Raw genomic sequence first — 24,825 nt, forward strand, 5'->3', positions numbered from 1 at the left:
TGTTAGTGTGTGTGTGCGTGCGTGTGTGTGTGTGTATGTGTGTGTGGTCGGACTACAGACGGACAGTGGACATGTGAGAATTCATTGAATGTCTCAGAGCCTGGTCTTGATGACAGCCTGTCTATTTAGCGGCAGCCCGCTGGGATGTTGCCCCCTTCACTCTTATGCTCTGTGCACTAATTGGTCACAAGTGTTCCTGTCTCATGGCAGGCTGTCCTGGCTTATTTCTTCTGATTTACCAGCATGCTGAATGGGATCGGGTGTGGCCCCTGTGTGGCTGAAACATGGTCATAGTGGAGTTAAGCATCTGGAAAAGTGTGCTGTGCCACAATTGCAAATCACTTTTAAAAATCTCTCTCTTTATATTCACAATGGCATCTGTCTAGTATAATGTATGTCAAAATGTAATTATTGACCACTTATCTTGGTCTCAGTGGACAAACACAAACTAATGGCCATTTTAATAACATCTACAAGTACTGCTTTACTACTCTCTGACATCTATGTGAACTTGTCGAGAGTGAATTTCGAACATAGAGGTTACAAGAGCAGTTCTGCACTATTTAATAAGCCTCATTCTCTTTCATTTGAAGCACACACAGCATGCCAAACATCCTTACAAAGAGCCCACACACGCTAATTAACTAATACGCGCTACAGCTTAAAATGCCCCCACTGAACACAGGCCTTTTTTTTTGGAGGGCATTAAAAGCCTAAATACGTATGTGTTATCAGAGCATGTGGTGCACCCTGGGAAGCAGGATCCTCTGGAGATGGCTGGCTGACAACTGAATGAGCTAGGCAGATCACAGACAGTGGATGGTTTTATTAAGAGAAGAAACACACCCTTCATCACACCTTGCACACTAAGCCTGTTTTATGTCAGGGTGTTTTAATCTTTGTACTAACAGATAGGAAATAATTGCGCTCTCTCTTTGAGAGTCTCTTTCAGTGTCCATGCACACACACACGCACGTGCCTGCCAGCTTATGCATAAAAACAAAACAAGAGGGGGGTAAAGGTGACTTGAATGACCATGCAATTGTGAGATTTTTATCTTTGTGAGTGAAAAGTGGTAAAGGCACAGGCTTCTTTGCAACGTTCTGTATAAATGCTTCTGTAAAATCACACAAAACCCTATGAACACTTCTCATCACACACCCAATCTCTTCCCCTGGTCTCTCAGCCCCCCCTTTGGGCTACACGGGGAGCCTCATTGAGAGGCCCAGTGGACAGGGGCAGTAAGATTCAAAAAGCCATCACATTAGCAATGGGATGGAACTAAACCATCTACCCGAGAGGACCAGCCATTATTCTGCTTCACGGCGAACACACAGGGAGCTGAAAAGGCTGCTGTTAAATCTCTGTGTTTTCAAAACCAAACCATTACTAATGCCCACACCACCCTTTTATGCTAAACATCCACCATTTTTGTTTGAACTGATTAATATCTAAATATTGTAAGCCTAAGTGAATAGAAGGTGGGGTGTCAGTGAAGGCTGTGGTGAAAAGGAGAGAAAGGAGGGGGGGTTCCTGCAAGGAATGGCTGATGCCTGCTGGGCTTTTGGGGCTTTTAAGCAGTGGCCAAGGCCCAGAGCCAGTGGTTTTTAGTTGTGCTACACTGACTTCCAAACTGGTCAAATTAACCGGTAAACGAGGTGGTAATTAGCAAGTGTTGGCTCATGAAAATTGTTCATTTAGTCCAAGGAAAATGCACAAAGAGGCTGAGGGGCTGGGTGTGTTCAGTGGCGCCACAGAGAAAGGGAAGACTTCCTTATCTTTCTCTAAGTGTTGGAAGCAACCTTATGTCTATGTTTGTTTAAGTCTTGAGTATTTGGAAGCAAAGAAATCCAAACCTGTTTCATTTTTATGCATAAAGTGTAAAATAATGGACTTAACTTACCATCATTTTTTTCTATCAAAATGTCACATGACCCTATTTATGTCCTTTGCTAAAAGTTGAGGGAGTTGCGGGGGCCTATCTTCTAGAGAAGCTCTCTATCGTAAGTAACGAGTTGAGACAAGATGTTTAAAGGTTTCATTTGGAGCATATGTCATGTCTATCAGCTGTGAATCCCAACGCAAGTAACCAAAGGAGGGGGTGTGCAGTCACATTTTGCTCCAGCGTTGTTGTCTGTCTGTTCGCTGACAGCAGCAGTTGTGAGGCTGTGACTGCTAGCGCCAGAGGTGTTACTTTTCCTCCTTTGACTTTTTGGATTCATCACCCAATGAGCATAGGCTGTGACCCATAAAGACGCCCACGGGTCAGCTTCCAGGGCTCGGTTGTGCGTGCATGGTAAGGTAACAGATTCCAACTCAATGATGAGTCAGTAAATGGTTTAAGGGAAGCAGTCTGTACAGTCCATAATCAAAGAAACACACATTTCAAGGGTGAAGATCTAGGTTGATTTTGCTCCAGTTAACCAATGACCCAGTAACACACTTAATGGTTTCTATAAAATAAAAAAAAGAAAAAACAGGGTTTTTTTTAATGCAATTTTTTCCATTGCACCAAAAATATATTTAGCAATTATTTGACATATCTACAGTACTAAATATCTATTCTATCCATTATTAATTCTCCTCGATTATTACGTTAAATATAAAATTTACATTTGAGCCTTTTGTAAGGAGATTCCTCCTGATTGCTAAATCCTCTTTCTCCACTATTGTGGATAATGAAAGAAATAAATTACATGCATCATATATCACGCAACAATGTTGAATAACAATTACATCATTAGGTAACAAAACAAACAGCGCCATTTGTCTGTCATGTATATCAACACATTTTCTAAACAGATCAACCATTTTCCCATTCATCACTGGTAACCGTAATTTCTCGTTCTCAAAAAGATGAGTTATGTCAAAGCTAAAAATGACAGTAAGATGGCTGGTTTGGCAAAGATTCAAAAATGTTAATTGACTGCTGCAGTGACGACTTGACAACTGAGCCTGTGTGATCGATGTGCTCCTCGCCCTTTTCCCTGTGAGAGAACATCTCTCAGGATAAAACAAATACCGTTCTACATTTGCCTTGATGAGAACCTACAATCCTGGGAGCAGGAGATGGTGGCATATAAAAGTGTAATGATGACAAAAGACTGTGCCAGCTGCTTGGGTTACTGTACACAGTGCAGACACAACAAATGACTTACAATAATTAAACACAGGAAGAAGTGGAGATCCTCTGGAGAGACTGCTTCCTAGAATACTTTATGGAGATTATTTAACTAATGTCAGCTCACACTCTCTTTGAAAAGACAGTGCAGAGAGAGACAGGCTGTCACTTTGTTTCCATTAAGTAGAGATGTTGAGCTTAACTTGCAAGAGCAGTGTATCTCAGAAGTGTTGCCTTCGACAGAATAAGTTATTTAGGATAAATCCTCTTAATGAGTATAAATATTAAAATTCAAATCCTTGTGTAGTGTCTTAACTGAGATACTGTGACATACCTTTAACGATGTGCTGTGTCAGTGAATGGTCGCACTTGTAGAACACCCTGGCACACAGTGGCACAAGCTCAGCATCCATCTTCTTCATGGCTTTTTTTAATGTAGTGCCAATTGCTTCTGTAATATCCTTTGCATCATCGGTGACCTCGCAGGCAGGGCCGGGCACAGTCAGGCAAAGGGAGAGCGAAGCACTAGAGCTGTCAGCAGATATTACGGTGTGGCACTCTATGGATCCACACGCCACCTTTGTAGTCATGTAACAGGAGGTCCTTTGGCTGGGGTCATCCTGGATAGCTGTTACATGGAGCTCAACGGCAGCATCCCTGGGTAAGGCAGGTACCACAACGACCAGTAATGGAGGAGGTTTGATCTCAGGCTCCAAAAACATGTCCTGAAATGCAGACAGATGGTATTCAAATGAACTGGTTGGCAAATAATACACTGTGTTGCGCCACACACTACAATCAAATGTATGGCCCTCCTGCTGAGATACATGCTGTGCTTTCTGACCACAAACACTACGCCATCAACATTAAATATTATTGTAAAGTACATCATAAAAATTCTACCACACAGCACTAAGAAAAGGCTTTTTACTTGACAGACTGACAGGCTATCAATTAACGTGAGATTGTGAGGTGACCCTTGGTAATGATAGTGTACAAACAATTGAGACAGAATCCATAGTGCTTGTAGCCACCCTAAATAAAATGCACAAAAGCACTCACTGTAAGCTACATCGCTAACATGACAGGTCCTATCCAAGATGACTTCTCACCTTTCTAAGAAGATCATTCACAACATGCTATGGCGGTTTCAACAAACACATTTAGTGGGAAAACTGCCTCAATTTTATCCACAGAGCCAAAATTTCTTTGTTTTTTTTTTCTCCGCTAGACCGAGGGCCATTAGCAGTAACAAAATGTCTTGGAGCAGTGCTACAATGTGGCCCTCTAATAATACTTGGCTGTGGCTTCATCTGCTAATGGGAGAGAAATGAGTGTTTTATATAACCGTCATTTCAGTCAGAGTCGATAGGGCAAAAACACTTAACCCCCTTTTCAATTTGCTGGATCAATTTTCATCCACTTACACCCCACTTCGTAAGTGCAGAATAATAACAGGTTACTTACATTTTATTTTGATATTCACTCGCAAAAAAAAAAAAAAGAAGAGAGAAATCATTGACAAGAGCAGACGACGGCCTCTTTGTCCCTTCAACAGACGAAGACGTCATGACCCAATCCGCCAGATTCACTGAAGCAGCACTTACCTTCAGATTAAACTTTCGCAAACACTTAATTGTGTATCAACAGCTGACCTCTTGCCTTGGAGAATGAAAAAAAAAATCAAAAGATCTACTGTCCTGAATGAGTATGTGTGCAGGGGTTAGGTTAATATTTCTTTACTTTTGTAGAGAGCCCAGTTTGCAGTTATCAACAAACAACAATCATAAGAGCAGGGAACAATAGCCGTGTCAGCACGGACCTCTTAGCATGTCAGACAAAGTGACAGCACACATACTTGTCCTATGCTTTGATAAATGTTATATTAGCACTTCTGGCACAGGCTAGGTATTCTCCTAGAGGGAACTGCTCCTGCTTGTCAATAGTGATTGAACATGGAACAGAGAGTGGGGACTGAGGAGAGAAGTGACAGGACAGGGGGTCTTGCTCAGCCAGGCTTAAAGGCCACCCTGCAGGCCTTGAACGCTGAGTTACTATACCCAACCGACCATCCACGAGGAGATCAGGGGACTTCAGTGCTGTGCTCCAGCCGCTGGCAGGACTTTATTGTCACGGCACAGTTGCTGACTTTTTGTCAGAGCTGTCGGACAAGGTTACATCAGTCCCTTTGTTTCTTTATTAATGTATCCACCAAAATGTTACATTGGGTGGGAAGTTTGTTCAGCAGTTTTGTGGAACTAAATGTGCAAAAGGTGCATTACTATGTGTGTGTATATGTCCACATGTCGTATGTGTGTATATGTCTCAGACGTGACTCTAGTCAGACTTCCATTACAGTGTGCTTCCCCACTAGAGGAGCGAGAGTGGGAACACTGGCTGACATCCCAACCTGACCAGAGATCATTTATTAAATTAATCCAATAAAATACAAACTTTGATATATGGTGGAGCTGAGTGCTGGAGTGGCAAGTTGGGAGCGCAGGCGGGAGGCAGAGTGAGGGCTCTTTTCCGCTCTACACCAGCCACTTAACACAATCCATCTCATTACTTCATCCCACTTCAGTTCCAGGGCATGCAGCCATTCCCCCAGTGCTCTCTCACTCCATAGGCAGCAGGTAAACCCATGAAGTCTGGATCTGCTGCGCTCAGCTCTCCACACTGATGGGGTGTGACCTGCCTCTCCTTATGTTTGTTTTCTTTCTCCCCACTTTCCTCCCTCTAACTCACGTCCATGCGCCTGGAGTGTGTGGCGGGTTGGAGGGCCGAGAGGCGTGAAAGCCGAACGGTAAACACGGTAATAAGGAAGTGGTGTAAAGGCGGGGAACAGCGGGGAGCTGATGGGACTGCACTGCTTAGCCAGTTCCCCTACATTTCCTGCCCAGCGGGACGCCTTCAGCATGTGGCTCTATGTCTCAGCACTTACTGTAGTGCTGTCAGTCTGCTATAATATCCCTTCCCATTTACCCCTTCATTCGCTCACTTTTCTTAAAAATCCACTTTCCATCTCATCAGACTGTTTGTGTAAATGAAACACACAAGGCCATGTCAGTGGGGTGAGGAAAAGTTTAAGGGCATGAGGCCATTACAAAACTATGGCAGAAGCCAATGCATGCCAGTTAAAAAAGCAGGCAAGCAAGCAGGAGAGAAGTTTTGTAAAAAGGGCTTACTGTGGTAAACAGGGAGGAAACCCTCCACATTGCAAATTCATTACTATTAAATTCTGTTTATTGCCATTTAAAACTAATCATCTCTTTTTAAATATTTTCTACATTTCTAAAATAACCTGACGTGCATGAAAAGTGCATGTAAAAAAAAAAACTATTTTCAACCTTAAACCTGCTTAATTATTTTTTTTTACGTTTTGACATGTTTTCAAGACCTGTTATTGCTAGAGAAAGGGACGTCTGTTTAACATGTATTGACTTATCACATCAGCATCTCACTATTCATCAAACCGTCTGCACACACACTTGCATGCACACAGACAAACAGGCTCTTTGTGGTTTAATGCACCGTAAATACAATTTCACACTTGTAGCGACTCCAGTATGCTCCCAATTAACCCTGCAAGCTTCTTCATCCACCTGATTAGAGAAATTATCAACGCACAACAACAACATGGCCCTGTGGCTTCACAGACGTTCTAGGCACTGGTGTTTTCCATCGTAAAAAATGCACTTCACAGGTATTGTGTCTGGAAATACACCGAAAAGTATACCATTTATATTTTTGTAAATAAAAGCAATCCATGAAAAAAAAAACACATATTACATGTTGTGCTGATAATTTTTAAATCTCACTAAGATGCATTATAAGGAACAGATGTCAGCATTCTTGGAAAAAGCGGAAAAATCTGATTATGTGTAAATGGCAAATATTGCTTAAATCTCCTCGAGTCTAAATAAAATGCATTTTATGTATTTAAGTCGGTAACAAGGCATATTTAATAACATTTCCTCCTTTCTGGGAGACACCTTCTAACTTCTATTTCAAAAAGGGGCTGTATAAATTTAAGATTACCAAACTGCTTACTTATAAGGTCACCACTATTTGAATTGCCTGTATGTGGGAAGACATCACCTGAGAAAGCTGCCTATAACTGAAGCAAGACTCTTTTTGCAAGTGCCAACTGGTAGAAAAAAAAGTTATTTCTGCTCTCTGTGGGAGTTGTGTTATCGGTGTTTGACCTGAGTTAAAGATTCCAATTACAGTCAGTTCAAATGAGCACCGGTGCTTTGTATAATCCCCACCCAAGGGAGAGAGCATTTCACCTAGTTTAGGATGAAACAGTAGCCCCCCCAACCAGAGCCTTCTCCTTATCTTCCTTCAGCTGCACTTTATACATCTGTACTTGAAGTAGAAGAGAGGGTGAAAGTGTGAGGGCCAAGCTGGGAAGTCACACTAAAAAGATCTGCCTCACAGACAAAGAGGTCAGGTTAGGAACCCACCACCTAAGCCAGCTCTATTCTCATCTGTTTACAGCCAACACACCCTGAGCTGTCAATTAGAGGTACTTAACTTGGCAATCACTTGAAAATAAAACATGGTCTCCTGGTGACAATCCTGGGTCAGCCAAATGAATATTTTTGATTGTTCTGACACACCAAATTGACGCACAACAGATGGAGGTGTTGTCCATCCTCAGTGGCCTCTGACATGAACCAAGTCTTGTCACCTCCCAAAGCTTTGCTCAGAGTTAGCTCTGTTATCTGAACGACCCAATCTGCATGCTAAATTGATTCTTTTCGGATTTCTATTTCACTGTAAGTTATGATAACGTGAAATGTGTCAAATAAATTAACAAATACACACCTCTTGCTCTTGATTGAGATATGCTGAAACGTGGTATTTGAGGATACTATTACTGGCAAGAAACACATCTTGGATTTTATATTTTGCTAGACATTTAAGGAACTGACACAAAGCTGACATCCTCTCTCCAGTCTTTAACATTGTTCACCACTGCACAGATCCACATGTTGGAGGTGGGCTGCTCTGCTGCCTCTGTCCCTTAGGCCCTATTCCCATGGCTAGAAAGATTACTGTGGGAGGAGAAGGGCTGCCAGGGGAGACTGGTGCCCCTATTAGACGTTAGGAGCAAGGGTTGTAAGCCGGGGTGGGTGGAATGGAGGGAAGGATGGAGGGAGGTGGCAGGAAAGAGGGGTGGAGAGGGGGATAAGCTGCTCTGAGAGTTGAACGGAGCTCCAAAATGGTGTGTGGGGGCAAAGGATTAGGGAGGCTCTGAGGAAGACATCTGCTTCTGTGCCAAGCTCCACATTATCAAAGACACCAGCGTTTCCCACATCATCAACTTTTCATGAGCGCACTCACTGGTAAATATCAGTCGCAGCGGCTTGGGTCTCAGGGGGGCAGAGAGGGGTGAGGAACTTTCCCTTATTTCACAACTATAAAACACAATACTGAAAGGCCTCTGAAAAACTTGCATATCATATCAAGTTTCTCTTCTTTTACTTATTCATTGACGCATGGATTCCACTGTCTTTTAATCCATTAAACATGTGTTCATCCTATGTGGGTGTAATATTGTATTATGAGTATGATCAATATTTCCTCTGCATCTATAATAAAACAGCCAGACACAGCTCTATTCCTTAACCAGTAGCATATGTTTCATAAACAAAAATCTCACCCCACAGTGACTGACCTTCTCTTCCTCTGCAGCCTTGAGCATGCTCTCCCAGACGGCCCTGATGATGGGGATGTGTTGGTGTCTCGTGGTGTAGCAGTGGGCCTGGACAACATGAGGTAGAGTCAAGCTGCTGATCACGGCCTCCAGAACCTTCTTTACATAGCTGAAAGACAAGTGAGCCTGCGTCCTGGTGCCAGCCTTCACCAACTGCATGGTACAGGGGACCAAAGCAATCTGGCCAGCACAGAACACCGAATCATCAACCTGGAGAAGAGAAGACACAAGAAAAACACGGCATAAATATCAATGTTGGTTTTGGTATGGTTAAAAAACAGGTGTGGACTTGGGTTACAATGAGGTGTCGCCACCCTAGTCCAATGCTTAAACTTATTTATGTTACACACACAAACAGACCAAAATGCTTAAATCTCTCTACTAAGTTAACCCACTGCTTTTCATTCAATTACAGCATTTCAGAGAACTGTTCTGCTGCTGTGATGATGATGATGATGATGATGATTGCCACAGTTGCCACTCTTGAGGTTGAGAAATTTTGTGCAGTGCATTATCAAGACTGGATAATACATTGATTACATTTGAACAAACAACAAAACTCCTGTCTGCCCTCAGATTTGCATTAACTCATGTAAGTAAAAGTATAAGAATGTTTAATTAGACAATTATGAACTTTAACATTAAGTTGTTAATTAGCCATAAAAGATGAAAGAAAAAAGTCTCCCAACTCCAAAATGAGTTTTGTTAAAAAAAAAAGTACAATATTCATCAGAGGTGCTATAATCAAATTAACATTAATTATAAGTGTATGTTTGAGTAGCAGTGCATTAATTAACAAGGTCCACCTCTCCCGTTTTTCAGCATCTTATCACCAACAATTCTCATTTAACAGTTCTAAAACTAGCAGGTGTTCTGTGAAAAGCCTGTCAATGTATCTCAGTGACACCAGTGTTATTTATAAGCATAATTAACCGTGTGATAATAAGCTCAATTCTTTGTTAAATACCTCTGTTACAATGAAGCTTCCTGCATAATGAAATCTGAAGAAAATCTATCTGTTTAATGCAGAGAGACGAGTAGGGATGAGGAGTGGCATTAAGGAGGTCAGGTCTTTAGAGACCCTGTAGCTCAGCAGTGTTTGAGGCTGGATGGTATTAGTACTGGACACTAGCTCCTAGTCAATGCAAATAGCTGCTTGTGACATGCTGATAATTGCTGGCCAACTCAGGGACCCTGGAGCTCATGCAGATCTCTGGGGAGGATCAAAAAGTCCTGAATCAATTGATACACGGCCTGAGACAAGGTCCTTTACTTATTAGCAAAGACACAGCCAGGGGTATCGTGTTTCACAGAGATTACCGGGTGAAAGTGGACCAGATGTATTACCTAAGATTTAGCACCTCCTAAACCAAACTCCTCTCACCCATTTCAAACAAACCCTTCCTTTTCGTACTTGGTTCAGTTTGATTGCCTCACCAAAGCCTACACAGATGGTGGTAGGCCATGACACAACTTGTTCAAAGGAGGAAAAATAGAATACTGAATATTTTCCCTTTCCTGGAGTGTATTAGAGGTGTCTTATATGGGATACTAGCAGAAAAGGATGTTAGCCACACATCTGTTTAGCTAGAGAGCGGACATGGCTGTGGCTATTTCCATAATCAGATGGGTTTGCCATGATCTCCAGCTCTTGTGTTCACTTGTCAACTTTGATGAATCTTCTGCTTCCATCTCTGCTGCTCCGAATTACTGGGACAGCAGAGGAGACAAGAGATGGAAGGAAGACGAGGAAGACGGGTGCAAGTGAGTGAGGGGGAAGAAAGGGAGGAGATAAGGCCCTCGCTGCTTTCAACCAGTTGGATCAATCACCGGATCATTTACCTGCAAGCACAATCTGCCAGAGCGCCTGCATTACTATGTCTGCCTAACATAAAAGCCAGATTCCCACACATCAACAACAAATTGTCATTGGCATTCCATTTATGAGCCATCAAATGCCATCATATCCACTCCAACAAAGAAGGGCTCCATCAGGTTGGACGGGTGGCCAGAATCTTTTAACAAGCTCGTCCCCATGAAAAGATTTCACTCCATTTTGAATTCATAAAGGCCGGCTACCATTTGTCGATTTCAATATCAAAAGGGGCTAGCACAGGGCCCCTTGACTGTTAAAGGCAGACTCCCATAGCTTCTACCAAGCAGGTGTGTGATGATCAATTATTAAGGATCCTGCTCTGGTTACTCTTAGTGGGAGGTGGAATTGGGGATTTGGGGGTTTTGTGGTGGTGGGGGCACATCTTTCTGTGGTGAACCTGGTTGGGGGAGAGACAGAGGAGAAGGGAGAGCGAATACTATTTACATAAAATTAACAGTTCAAAAGAATGAGTTCACACACCAATCAAACTTGTTAATTGACTGTCAGTGGTGTGTCCCTGAATATACAACACAACTACATTATTCATCTTAGGCCTTGACAGGGAAGACAGTCCAATTTGCATGGGCGTTCTAAACGTGATCAACAACCACAATGCCACATGCATTTTTAATAGCCCAGAGATGGGATCCTTTAATATTCATAAGGGTCAAACAATTGCATATGACATTAAACTTTCTATAACAAGATAAGTATTTTTTCAAATGCTAGCCTTAGCAGTCTAAATGGCCCACAGAGGAAAGAGAGGATGTGCTGTATTACAGTGTGCACAGTGAATCAATACTACATGCTGATGTTGGTTTATTTCTGTTCAACTGCTTCTTAATAATATATGATATTTGCTGCTATAATTTAAAATATTTCCAGACATTGTAGTTTTTAGTATCTGCATGGTGAGGTGAAAATTAATAATCATCATTATATACTATATCAGTGTGTCACTGAAGGCATACAATACCTATTTATGGGCAATTTGGACAAAATTAATATCATGATGATTACCAAAGTAGTATCTCATTATCAATATTTGATGACCTTTGCAAAATTAAGTAAAATATTAGTTAAACTCTTTACCCCACTTAGTCAATTAGTAAAATGTTTTTTGGAGATGGAGAGACGATAAGCAGTAATATTGAGGTATTCCTCTGCTCTAATAGTAAAATTCTACTTTTTTCAACACAAACCTCAACTGAAACATTTTTTTTCAACAGTCCCTAAACCAAACAAGCTTATCTCAACAACGGATGTGATCATAACACACATGCTAAGTATTAATTAAGCTGTATTTTTGCTTCATGCTTTATTGACCTTTATTTCATGGCTAAAACACCGTCCCTTTTCTAATAAAGCCCATGACATGTCAAAAGGTCACCAACCCCAAAGACATTCTCCCTCTCCATCTCTGTGAGCTGCAGACAGTAACATATATGTAAATGTACTCAGGGAGCGCCAGGCTGTATCCGCTGTCAAGCATTAACGGTGTCTCGTTTCGGGATGGTGTGTCTGAGGTGTTTCTAATTGCAGTTTTTTGTCAAAGAGCTTCCAGAGATGACCAGACAGTGCTAGACTATATTCACATTGGTGTTGGAGCCCTCTGGGCCCCCATCTTGTTGAAGAGGTCTCTGAGTGTCATTAGCAGAGATTTGCAATGGTATAGTTGAACTGGGCTGGCCTGGATAAAATGACCTGGTATTGACGAACAGTCAGGTTTTTCTGCCTGGTTCCAAGGACAGAGAGAGGTGGAAAACTGCTCCACCGCTCCTATCAGATATGCTAATGGTCACATTTCTCCCCATTGAGACCTCATGCATAATTTAACCAGGAAAATGATAATACAAAATGTGTAAAATAGGTTAAATTAATATGGTGTAACTTTTCCCTTATACAAGGACACATGTAACCAAGCTACAGGGGCAGTGGTAGTATGAAACAGCTACAGGGTGGCCAATTAAACGCAAAATAAAATTAATATTTGTAATATCTTTTCATTGAGTATTGTTTACAGCCTCACCATGGAGTAAAGGTAGAGTGCATCTTCAGAGCTCCAGGCAAGGCGTTCCACCCCATGGCTTAAACTTTTCAAAGATTATTTTTGAATGTCGTATGCCTTTATCTGATGGTTTATAGTGAATATAGACAAAATGTTAAAGGAGCATGACTAGTGCCAGCACTAAATCAGATTCAAACACAGGATGTTGCATTTACAAAGTATGTGCCAACTAAATTTTAATATGATACATAAACTCTAATTTACTTTAAATAGAGCACTCTTTGGTTTACTTTTTAATCCCTTATGGAACATTCTTAATGTGTCAAATTTCCAAATTTCTGTGTTGACTTTTCTCTTTAGTAATTTCCTTTCTTTCCTGAATATTTTAGGGTTGGCAAATAGCCCAAAATAGTTCAAAATGTAGGGATCAAAAAACTGAGGTTGAAGTTTTGTTGAATGTATTTAAGTGCATATATTATTTCTGCTTTTTGGCGGGGATTTGATATGCAACGACTGTTTAATCCTTGTGTGCTGGATGGCAGTTTGTCAGGGATGTGTGCCGTGATTTCATCTTGAACTGGCTTCAAGTCTGTGGGGCTCTTTCAGCATTAGTGCATTCAAAGCAGATCACGTCTGGGAGTGGGAAATGATAAGAGATGGGCTCATGTTGTGCTGCGCCCTGAGGAAATCCTGCTTCTTCTGACACCTCATTTCTACAAATACAAACCTTTCAGGAGAACCACAACCTTTCTCCCCTCTACAGAATCTCTCCCCATGTTAGGCTTCTCATTTAAGGCTTCATGGGAAGGGGGAGGGAGATATTTGCCTTTTTTATTCCCTCCTCTTTTTTTCTACTATCTATTTTTTTTCTTCCTGTTTGTGCTCCAGTTTGAGCCTAACCCCTGTATGCTCAACTGTCACACAAAATCAGTGTTACTTAAACGGCGACATAAATAGCTGTATGAAGTGCACAAAGAAAGGCAAGTATAGGGCATTTCTGTATGCACTCTCTCAGGTCTAAAACTGCACATTTACTCAGAAAACAAACCATAAGCATATGCCCCAAACACATAGTTATTACACTGACAAATTTAGAAGAATACTCAAAATTATACAACTGTAATGAGCCATTGTTGAGGCAACGTGTGGTCAGTCTGAGCCAGGGACACTGGCCTTTCCCCAACCCCCCATGTTTTCTAGGCGTATGTGTATTTTTCAATTCTTCCTGTATGTCTGCCCTCGACATGCCCACTCCATAGACACTGAACCGTGTGGAAGAGTAACACTGTCATGTCAGCTCTGGTCAACTTTATGCTGGTCAGGAGCTGCCGCTCAGTACTATAACCAAGGTCAGGGGAGCCTGACTGCTGGATGCTCAAGAAGACACATCTGAATGCCAACAGGCATGAACAAACAAATAAATAAATAACTTATCCATCATGAAAAAAAGTTATTTTTACAATAAAATACAACCAGTTTTGATCAAAATGTTTGTGTTTTCTTCTTGTGTAAATGTACTGTAATGTACTGTAAAATTAATAAATATGATAAAATAAAACATTACAAATACTGCTGCTATGGAATTACTGTGCCACACCAGAGCTGGGCTGTGGATGAAGAGTGATGGAGGGGCATGGTTTTTCATTGCGTTAGGCAAAATGCCCTGCTGTCTTCAACTGTCCCGACCTCACATTTTTTGACAAATTGGTTGTGAGGCTTTTACGACTGATGCACATATCGCAAAAATCATTTCTGCCAAGCTTCCTCTATGACCTGCCCGTGGGACATGACAAGCCCCTCCATGCATCGCTCTATCAAACCGAATCTTTCCAGGACAATGCAAATTATGACAAATTCCATCATCCTGCATTATGCGCTTTCCTGCTAATCTCCCTAATTCGAGAGAATCGGGGAGGGTCTTGCTGTTTCAGCTGAGGGGCATGTTGTCTGATTGAATGATGCTGAAACTGCAACCCTCAACCCCCGTTATCTCTTCCTTCCCAGCTGTGACCACCTCGTCTCTTCTGTCTTTTCATATTTTTCCTTTTTTTTTTTTTTTTGAAACTACGTCTCTTAGTCTGGCTGGTAATAGAAGCACTAACCTAACCTGGACATAAAGGAATTATGTCAAAAAAGTGCTGTGGCACAACCATTAAAGTGTAACTGTCAGTAGTGGTGAAGAAAAGTAAGTCTGTGTGTTTGCAATATGAAGACGGGACCATAGTGTGAAATGTCTAATCTGTATCAGTCAATATAAATGCCAAAGAAAAATCAGCCTGTGATCAAGGGACATGAAGTCCTCTGCATTCACATCCAAAACTTCCAGTTTAAAACACACACAAACCCTCTCTTCACTGCACTGTTGCTACACTATTACTTGTAAGGGATAAAACACATAGTTCAGTATTCACAATTAAAGGGTGAATAGCAGACAAACAAAGAATGAAAGGCTGAGTGAACAAGACAGTGCAACAAAATGCAGAGGGGAGCAAAAAAAGAGATGTAGTCCCATCTCGTCTCAACAGATGGCAGTATGGCTGCATTAAAAAGGCAGCTGGAGTATCAGCAATGCTGCACATGTGAAGTCTACTCAAACCATGGACAGGCTGGCTAGACAGCATTGAAGTCTCCTTGGATTTTCTTCTTTTCCTTTTTTTTTTGGGGGGGGGGGGGGGGGGGAGTCAAAATGTTCGCATAAATAAGCCACAAATTCCACCACTGAAATGCAGGAATATGGATGAGGGAAAATTAGTGAAAAATTATAAAAAATAGTGTGACAAATTGTTTGTGGGTTTCATTGCAATATCTACAAGTGTTTTTTAATCAATAAATACTGAAAGATCAAATCTAGCTGGAACGTGTAAATGCAAAGATTAATAGTAAAAACTGATTGAGAAAAGAAAGATTTTTTTATATTTACTTTTGTGTTAATAACAATGTTTTTTTTATTTTACTGTAAATGTGCACCAGAGATAATAATACTCTATAAAGCAAACTGATAAAATACAATGTGCTGAAAAATGTACTGTATTCCCACTGAAAAATATACCAAATATTAACATTTTTTGTCAGTACATCAAATTCAACTCAATAAATTTTGCCATGTGGAAAATATTGTGTACTCTATATTATATTGACTGAACTCCTACCCTGAACATCTCAACTTCATTACATTACTTAGAGCCATGGGGCCTGACATCCCCTTACATAATAAATCTATAATATCAATAATAAATATATATTAAAAGTGAACATGCTGATATGTCCGCATAAAAAAAACGGACGCTGTATATTATTCATCTCCAGCGGTTTTTACCTCAGTAAAGCGTGCTTTGATGACAATGGCATTTGAAAAATGAATGACCCAGGTTAAAAGTTACTACTCAGAAGAATTGCTCTATGTGAAATTTATGATGAAGCGAGTGGCCAAAAGTAAATGGAATGTAAACGCTAATCTTTTCTGAGTCATCTGTTGTACTGCTAATAAAATCCCCTTACTAAATGAAGACAAAATGGCAATGCTGGCATACTGTTGCATGTGAATGTAATAATCATTTCTAACCAGAGGCAGCGACTGCCACTTTTAATGTGTGCAACTTAGAACTGCAGGAATAGGAGCATAATAATCATAGAAATCATCTATAATAGCAGTTTCCTAAAATACACAAACTAAAGCGCAGTGCTGTATAACACAGTCAGAAGGTGCATCTGCTGCAGTAACAAGCCATCTCTAACAGCTTCTCAGTCTGAGTTGGTGACAATTAGTGTTACAAACCCTGTATTTGTTGGTAACATGTCAATCATGTTGTTCCTCTTTGTTGCTACATTCATCCTGTGTGAAGAATACATTCTATAAATAAGATGCTAGACAGTGTTATTAAATTCTGTTAGGCAAATATCTATATATCAAAAATATAAAAGCAAAATGCAGTTATTTTTTGTGCCTTAGCTAAATTTAATTCTCTCACTGCTTGATTCCTGTGTCTATTGTGTTTCAATAAAAGATTTGGGAAAAGAGTGAAATGTACTTTTCTCTCCTAATGCTGTTGCCTATTAGTGTCTGTATGTCACCACAATTGCATGTGTGAGCGCTGGCCCCTGTATTGTTCTGTCTGTATTTGCCACACATGTGTATATTTCACAAGGAGCATCTTCAAGACCCTCCCTAACCGCGTGTATTTTGTGTGTGTGTGTGTGGTGTGTGTGTGTGTGTGTGTGTGTGTGTGTGTAGGCCCAGTCAGCTATGCCCTCTCGTCACTGCAGGGGGAAAAAACACACCCGGGCAGCTCTGAATATAGTGGCTAGTTACCATAGTAATGGGATGGTCATACGTCTCTCCTCTCTCAGACAGTGATGGGAGTGGACAGGACACGCCGCTATGCTTTTTATCTATGCATTTGGTATTCAGTTATTTCATTCCACAAATAAAAAGCCAAGCCACTCCACCTCTCGTTTTTCTGTATTCAAATAGAGGGGTGAAATGGGAAGTAAATAGTTGGATATGGGGTAATAATTCACACATGGGACTACAAATAATTGATGTGTTTTGACTGAGTGTTTGTGATTGCAATTGTAATAGCGCAAGTGTCTTGGCAGATATCTGCGGTGGTGGGATCTTTACATGACGCTTTTCAGATGCCTTCTTGATGTCTCTGAACCATTCACCCCTTCGCTGCTCATCAGCAGTGACAAAGTGAGAAGCAAACAAGCATGCACACGCGCATACACACACACAAACACACACACACACACAGACACTCATGTGGCATGTGGTTTTCTCAAATTAAAAAGCAAAGCCTACCATTTATCAAATAAAATCATATTCATACATCATAACTGATTACATTAATCTACATTTCATTAAATATTCTAGTACATTCTACCCATATAACCATAAATACAACTGCATACTGTAATGCTTTTTACACAGAGTATAGTTATATAATTTGCAAATCTGCAAAGGTGACAGACTTGCACAAGAAGGATGATGTCCATTCACTAGTGACAACAGTGGTACGTGTCTATCTGCACGTACATGTCTGACTGTACAAATACACACAAGACATGTATATATTCATATGTATATCTCTAATATTCAGTATGTTTGTCTGTACAGTATGTGCAGTGAAAGAGGGATGATGGCAGTGGCTATCCTGCCCTTGCTTCCTATGGCTTGTTGATATGAACCAAGGCAGTCAGGCACCAATAATACATGAAGAGCTGTTCAAAGGCAATTAGGATCAGTTGTCAGGGCAGGGCCCATTAATGAGTGGGAGTGTGGCAGGGGCCGGGGCAGAGGCACAGCGCCGGCGTACGCGACTGCCTGAGAGCCGATGCACTCAGACAGATCCAGTCCTTCCCCTGTCCTCGCCTGGTACAAGCTGATACCAGCCTGTGCCCACGTGGTGCTGCAGGAGCAGCAGCGCAGGATAATGTAGCGAAGCGATGCTCTGACTCCCGAAAACGACTACTGCCATGACAGGTCAGCTTCCACGTGGTCACAGCGGGAGAGAAAAGGGGGGATGTGGAGTGGGTGGAGATAGGATTGGGAGTAACATAATTATCCCTGCTGCCGTCTACCACTTCCCATAAAACTGCCCCCCCTCATCAGATTAAAAAAGGTGGTCTGAATTGACCTCTCACATATAGCTGTACACATTTAGAGCACTGTTCCAGGCTGGAGCTAGGACCGTGTGTCAACGCATATATATGTCTTAGGGTGTGGAACTGTATTAGAAGTGAGAGAAGAAATTCCTGTTCACATTATAGCATGCAAGACTGAGAGTATGCATGCATGTTGTGGTTGCACGCATGCATACATCTCAGTGTTAGAAAACACTTGTCAACAATAGATATGGATCTATTATGATGTTATGAGATAATGTGTTTATGCTCAATTGCCCATTTTGCTTGTCTTTCCATAATCTTTATGTATCTGCGTGTCACTGAATGTGGTTTGAGTGCCGTATACCTGTCCTGTCAGTCATGTCTACAGTGTGTCACCCGTGACTCATTTTAATGACCAAACCAGTTTACCTTGTCATACAGCCAGGGCCTATCACAAAGAGCACACAGGTGTATTTGTGTGTCTTTGTAATACCTGGCCTCAGGGCATACAGCCGACATGCCATTGTGGTAAGGTCTTACTGGGTTTGATCAGTGTGTTTCTTGTGTGTCCAGTTCAAGTGAAGACAGTTGACCCCAGAGTTTGGGTAGGATGAGTAAAACCTACAGAGACAGACTTAGGTGATGTACAGAGACAGGAACTGAATCAATGCTCGCTGGGGAAAGGCTCTGAGGTGAAGCCCGACTGTCAGTCAAAACCTCTCTGACTCTCTCCAGACAAAAGGTTCAACTCATTGCACACAATTCAGGCATTCAGAAAAGGAAACAGCCAGCCTATTCTACTTGTGCTTTCAGTGAAATGCAAAGAAAAAACAAATCTGTGTTAACATCTTCCGCTGCAACAAGGAGCAAGTAACTACACGTGCAGAGGAACAACATAGTTTTTTAAGTAGCTTTCAATCTCCCGACTGCTCAAACCACTGAGCCTTCAAGACCTAATTTTTCATCGACTCAATTACTCGACAACTGTTCCCCTCCTGGCCCCACCCCTTCCTCCCTGCCTCATCTCACCCCTCCTCCTTGGTTGGAGGTGATCATTTGTTCTTTTATTGAAGTTGATAACATCCCTTGCATTGTCTGAGTGTGCACGCCAGAGAGCCGCCCCTACTGTTCTAGCCTCCAGCGTTTCGTATTATTGGTGCATTATTTCACGCATGCCCTCCTCTTTTATCAAGCGCTTTTGAAGTAATATTAATAGACTAGAAAATTGAGACATTTATGAAGTATGGGCCGTGTTTATGAAAAAATCCATAAAGTATGACAGGGGAGAGGTGAGATAAAAGCAAGGTTTTAATAGATTATGGCAAACAGGGGAAAGGCGTCAGATGCTGACAGGCACCTCCTCCGAGATCCCTCATATTTTATGGGATTAATTTTGTTGTATTAGAAATGAAGTTAAACGTCCTAATTAATCTGTTCGTGCTGCATGAATACCTCCCCAAACGCAGATGCACGCACACACTGTTTTTGGCTAATTACTCTTCTGTGGTAATTGAGGTAGATGTAGTCTCTAGATGTAGGCTGAGGAAGATTTTTGGGGAGGTGGGGGTGATGTTTGATGAGCTGGGGGGTGAGGGGGGTTGTTGAATTGTGCATGTTGGCTCTTTTACAGTAGTGAAACATTCTGGGTGAGAACAACAAACCATAAAACTAAAGCACTTAGCCTAATTTCTGCTATTCATCACTAAAATTTTTTGCTTTCTCACTCACCACACTCACTCCTATTTAGCCGTCAACCCTTTGATTATTCACCATCAAGAGCTGTACTGGCGGGGCTGCTATCTTCATAAACTCATCATATACCATTTGTTCTCCTATGACATTTCCTAATAAAAAACACTGTAATATATGTGTATGTTACTTTTTAAAACACAGATGGAAAATACCTTAAAACATGCATCTTATGTGGGGTACTCTTGTAAGTCAGTGGTCTAAGATGCATACCATGCAACCACAACATCCATGTTTCAATTTAGTTTGGGGATCCTTATTACATGTCATCCCCGTCTCTCTCATCTTATGTTTCCTGTCACTCTCAACTGTTAATTATCTTAAAAAAACATTACAAATATTGTTTGATAATTTACTGTCTAAAATTTGTTGGTTGGAATAAACCAAATGAAAATGCGGCTTCAAACAAGCACAGAAAACTTTTTCCTGTGATCTTCTTTTAGTCATTCTCGTGTCCTTGCTCTGGCTCTATATGGGTGGCCCAACCTCACTATGACTCAGCGTGACCTCTGAACCCCTCATCAAGAGGGTCAGAAAAAGTTCAGATCATTGTTTTTAGACATTTAGACTCCTGTAGGAAGATTATTCAAATGCTACCATGCGCCCCAGTACACTCCTCCCTTTGACACTAATTGGCAACGTCAGATCCACTTTCCTGCTGATGCCTCACAGTCCACTTTGACAATTTTCAAAATCCAATGCAAATCCTATCGCAGGCTTGTGCACGACAGTCTTCCACAATATTGACTGTCACTCACAATTAGGGCAATGGGAAAGGGGTTAGTGTTCACAAGCAACCTGAGGCTAGCATAGTCAGCTCCCCAAACACGCCCCGCAGAATGTGATCAGTGAGTATAATTTCCCAGCAAATATCCCAGGGGTGAGCCACTTACCTTAACAGGAAAGAGGAGATGTTTAACAACCATTCAACTGATAGTCTCTCTATTCAGACCTGGTTTGGCTATTGTGTTTGCCTCTGTAAATGTGACTCCAAAGGGAATGTGACAGAACAGGCAGCATTAATTTAAATATATGTGGAAAAATCCAGCAGTTTTAGACTCCTGTTGTTAACTCTGACTTCAGTAAATGATAGGTCAATTTTTTCCATCTGGCAACTCATAAGCTTAATCGTCTGTTATTAGTACAAATGGATTTCTGTAGAAAAATGTGGATCATTGCTGGCTAAAGAACACATGATCTTTTTTTTGCTGCTATTATGTTAATGCAATAGAATTGTTTAAAAGCTCCTTCTAAGAAACAACTGACAGAAAACACAGTAATAACTTTTATTTCTTTTAAAAGCATGCCATTACTCGGCTTTTGTTGTAATGAGAGAATTTGTTTTGATATTTTGCAACAAAAAAAAAAGATGTCTGAGAGCATCTTTTATTTGTTTCAATGATAATAAAACAGCAAAACTTCTTATATCTTAATTAGATTATGCAAATTGTGTCTAAAACAAATGACAGCTAAATTTGCATTTGATATCTGATAAATAAGATGCAAAAACAAAACAATTAGTGGCAACAAGTTTGATACTACCACACCCACAAATGATATATGGGGAATGCAACCTCCAAACACATGTCAATCAGGTGCGGGACTAATATGCAATAACGTAAAAACAAAGCATAAATTAAATCAATTTAGTCTTTGTAGCTTGCGGCTTTTACTTATACTGCTGCAATATCATACATTAACATACAATACACCAAGAGGCCCCCAGCTTTGACATCATAAAGGTTAACTAATTCTTCAAATCAAGTTAGATCTGAATCTGTCAGCTTGCTAGGCCAAGCCGACATTCAGTCAGCTTGCCATTCCCGAGAGCTGAAGCTGAGACATGACAAGCCAGGCAGACAGATGAATAGATGGATGGAGTTTGAAGGTCCAGCATCCATCACCTGCCAATCTCTGATACCGTCCCTCTCTACCTCCACCAGTACAAACCCTCATTGTGGAGACCTACTGTAGTCAAATCCTGCAGGGCCAGAGTGCCATGTCCTGTCAGAAGCCATGTGCTGTCTCTCAAAACACTGGTCACTTGTCAAAAGAATACATTGTTCCCAATAGAGCTGGACAATGGTCAGTTTATAACCCTACTTAACCACACATTTAAATGGTTAGCGTCACTAGGTTTTGTCAGAGTAACAAATTATAAAGTAAATAATTTACCGGAATAATTCATCAAAGGCTACTCTCATTTGCCATCTCCTCCAATCACACAAATCTCCTCAGCTGAACAAAACTGATTACATACTCTGGACATAATTAAGATCACAAATTCATCCTTTAATCATTTCAAGTTCATCACCCCATTTCAACCCCTTTGTATAACCAGATCCTTCTTTTAATTTCTAATTCTTTTCCACAGACAGCAAACGTGGAGGCCTCCTGGTTATTTGGTCTCAGAGAGCAGCTTTTCTGTCTCTGCTGTTGCCAGAACCCTGTCGCCATGGTGTCACACAGCAACAGTCACCAAGGAAAATTGTCATTAAGATGGAGTCAACGTGGTGCTGGTGAAAGGAGGGGTGGCACTGCGTGCTTGCTCACAGCGAGGGGGTAATTGTATCAATATGTAAAAATCTCTAGCTGTACTGAAGAGTTGTTAATACATTTTTGATCAAATTAAGTCATTGTAGCGTGGAGGAGGAGCAGACACACTGAGAGACGACGCAGGGGTCGTATGAAGCGCTGCACGCAGCTTTGAGCAAGCAAACTCCTCTCATTGTTTTCTCAAATTGCTTTGGATATGAATGATCATTAGAGGAGTGAGAGATTAGACTGTTTTCCAGAGGCAATAGCACATGCCCACAGCTGACTTCAATTTCATGTCTCAATGAGACTCCATTGAGGAAATCAAACACTGCTGGCATGTTAAAAGCAAACCTGACTCTGTAGGTTACATCTCAGGAATCCAAACTGCTCAAGATCCTGTGAGCTTCGGTGACACACTGGTGAGATATGCCGTCAAGCTCTAAACGAATGGCTAATCCACACATGTTCTCACTCATAGGCGGATTTGGCTTGAGGATCAAGGACAGTGTGGAGGAGATGGACACTATCCTTGTTGACAGTACCTTGACAAGTGTAATCCCATATAATACACACTGGGTAAACAAAACACCAAGCCAACCGTGCAACCACGGCCCACACTTCCTCTGCTCTGCCTTTGAATTCAACATTCTTGCTGGGTTTTAAACAATATGAAAGAAGTTCGATTTGTAGCTTTACAAACAAGTGCAAAAATGAATACATGCTAGGCTTGGGCCAATGGACGATGCCATCGACATCGCCAGTGGCTAACAGTCATCCACCTCTGAGCCTTCTTCTATCATAACATGGTGATTTAAACCCCCCACCCATTGGAATTACAAAAAGACAAAAAAAGCCAGATTAGCGAAGTGGTACCTTTTTTAGCAAACAAGTTGGTCGCTGCCATAATGCATGGTGATTGCCACTGTCAAATATCTGCTCACATTTGCTGGGATGACAGCCATTTTTTGTTTGTTTGTTTGTTTGTTTGTTTTTAATTCACTGGTATATTCTGTAGTTGCATCACTATGACTAGTATTTAAAATACTTTTTTAACATCATATGATCTATGATGTATGATCATACCTCCTTAATGAGGTAGCTTAAGCATAGGTTATAGGGAGGAAAAGTAAGGAAAGACAACGTGAGTAGGTGAGGATGGGCTGTAAATGGGCTCAAATTTGCAAAAAATAGAAATAGTAATTAATATCCAACATACATACATATAAAGAGTATATGTATGTACTCAACAACAATATCATTGTCCATCACGATGTTTCACTGTGGACATTGTCATAGGCCAATTTGGTAGACATCGCCCAACCTTAATACATACTGCCCACTATAATGGGGGTGCATGTTTACATGTATACATAAAAGTAGTAATGAGAACAAACTATCACGCATGCATCTATTAATAAACAGATACAACAGAGCCACACAGAAGAAGTAATGCACATAATCTGAGACACTTCAATTGCTTTGTAAGAGTCAAGTACAACAAAGCATCATAAGAATCACCAGCGAGATTCATCATTCATTCATTCATTCATTCATTCACCGTTCATCAGATAAATCCTTGGTATTCCTCCATTAATCCAATACTTACCTTCTTAAAGTGATCATTTCAATTGCCAAACCAGTAATGTGGAAAACAGAAAAGACAACAGGATGTGCTGTTAAGGATATACTTTGACAGGACAGTAGAGCTCAAATGAGTATTTGAATAATTAGTAAATCAACACAAAATTATTAGACTATTTTGATTAAATTGATCCATCGTAAAGATACTCATAATTTTCCTTTTTCTAAACAATAGATTCATTGATAATGAAATTTATCGTTAGTTGCCTACGCATGAAAATTTAGGCTTTCTTAAGCAAATACATCCTTTATTGTTACCACCAAATTCTACCTCACCCACCACCAGCACAACCTCTCCCTGTTGTGGGCCTTGGAGCCTTACCCTGAAGGCCTGGCTGTAGGGTCCAATGTTGGCTGGGGCCCAGTGGGACAGGCTCTGGACATGCAGGGCCTCTCTCTGGTGGAAGCAGCCATTCTCCAGGGGCTCAGTCCAGTCATGGAGCAGACAGTCCATCTGCAGCAGCTGACCAGCAGGTAGAGGAGCCTGGACACACACCCTATAAAGGAAAAAAGGGGAAATATGAAGTGAATGTTTGAATGGAGAATAGAACTAATACAGA

At 41.1% G+C, this 24,825-nt stretch overlaps 1 protein-coding gene across 1 annotated transcript in view; it reads right to left on the reverse strand.

Annotated features, from left to right (window-relative positions):
• The window catches only part of dph6 (diphthamine biosynthesis 6), a 60,171-nt gene that overhangs the window by 3,456 nt on the left and 31,890 nt on the right, over positions 1-24,825 (reverse strand). Inside the window, exons 12-14 of the mRNA XM_042389009.1 lie at positions 24,588-24,762; positions 8,808-9,056; positions 3,456-3,846 (exon numbers count right to left, since the gene is read on the reverse strand). Of these exons, the coding sequence (XP_042244943.1) occupies positions 3,456-3,846; positions 8,808-9,056; positions 24,588-24,762 (815 nt within the window). The remainder of the gene's footprint in view (positions 1-3,455; positions 3,847-8,807; positions 9,057-24,587; positions 24,763-24,825) is intronic.

This window comes from Thunnus maccoyii, chromosome 16, assembly GCF_910596095.1.
Source record: "Thunnus maccoyii chromosome 16, fThuMac1.1, whole genome shotgun sequence".
Classification (NCBI taxonomy): domain Eukaryota; kingdom Metazoa; phylum Chordata; class Actinopteri; order Scombriformes; family Scombridae; genus Thunnus; species Thunnus maccoyii.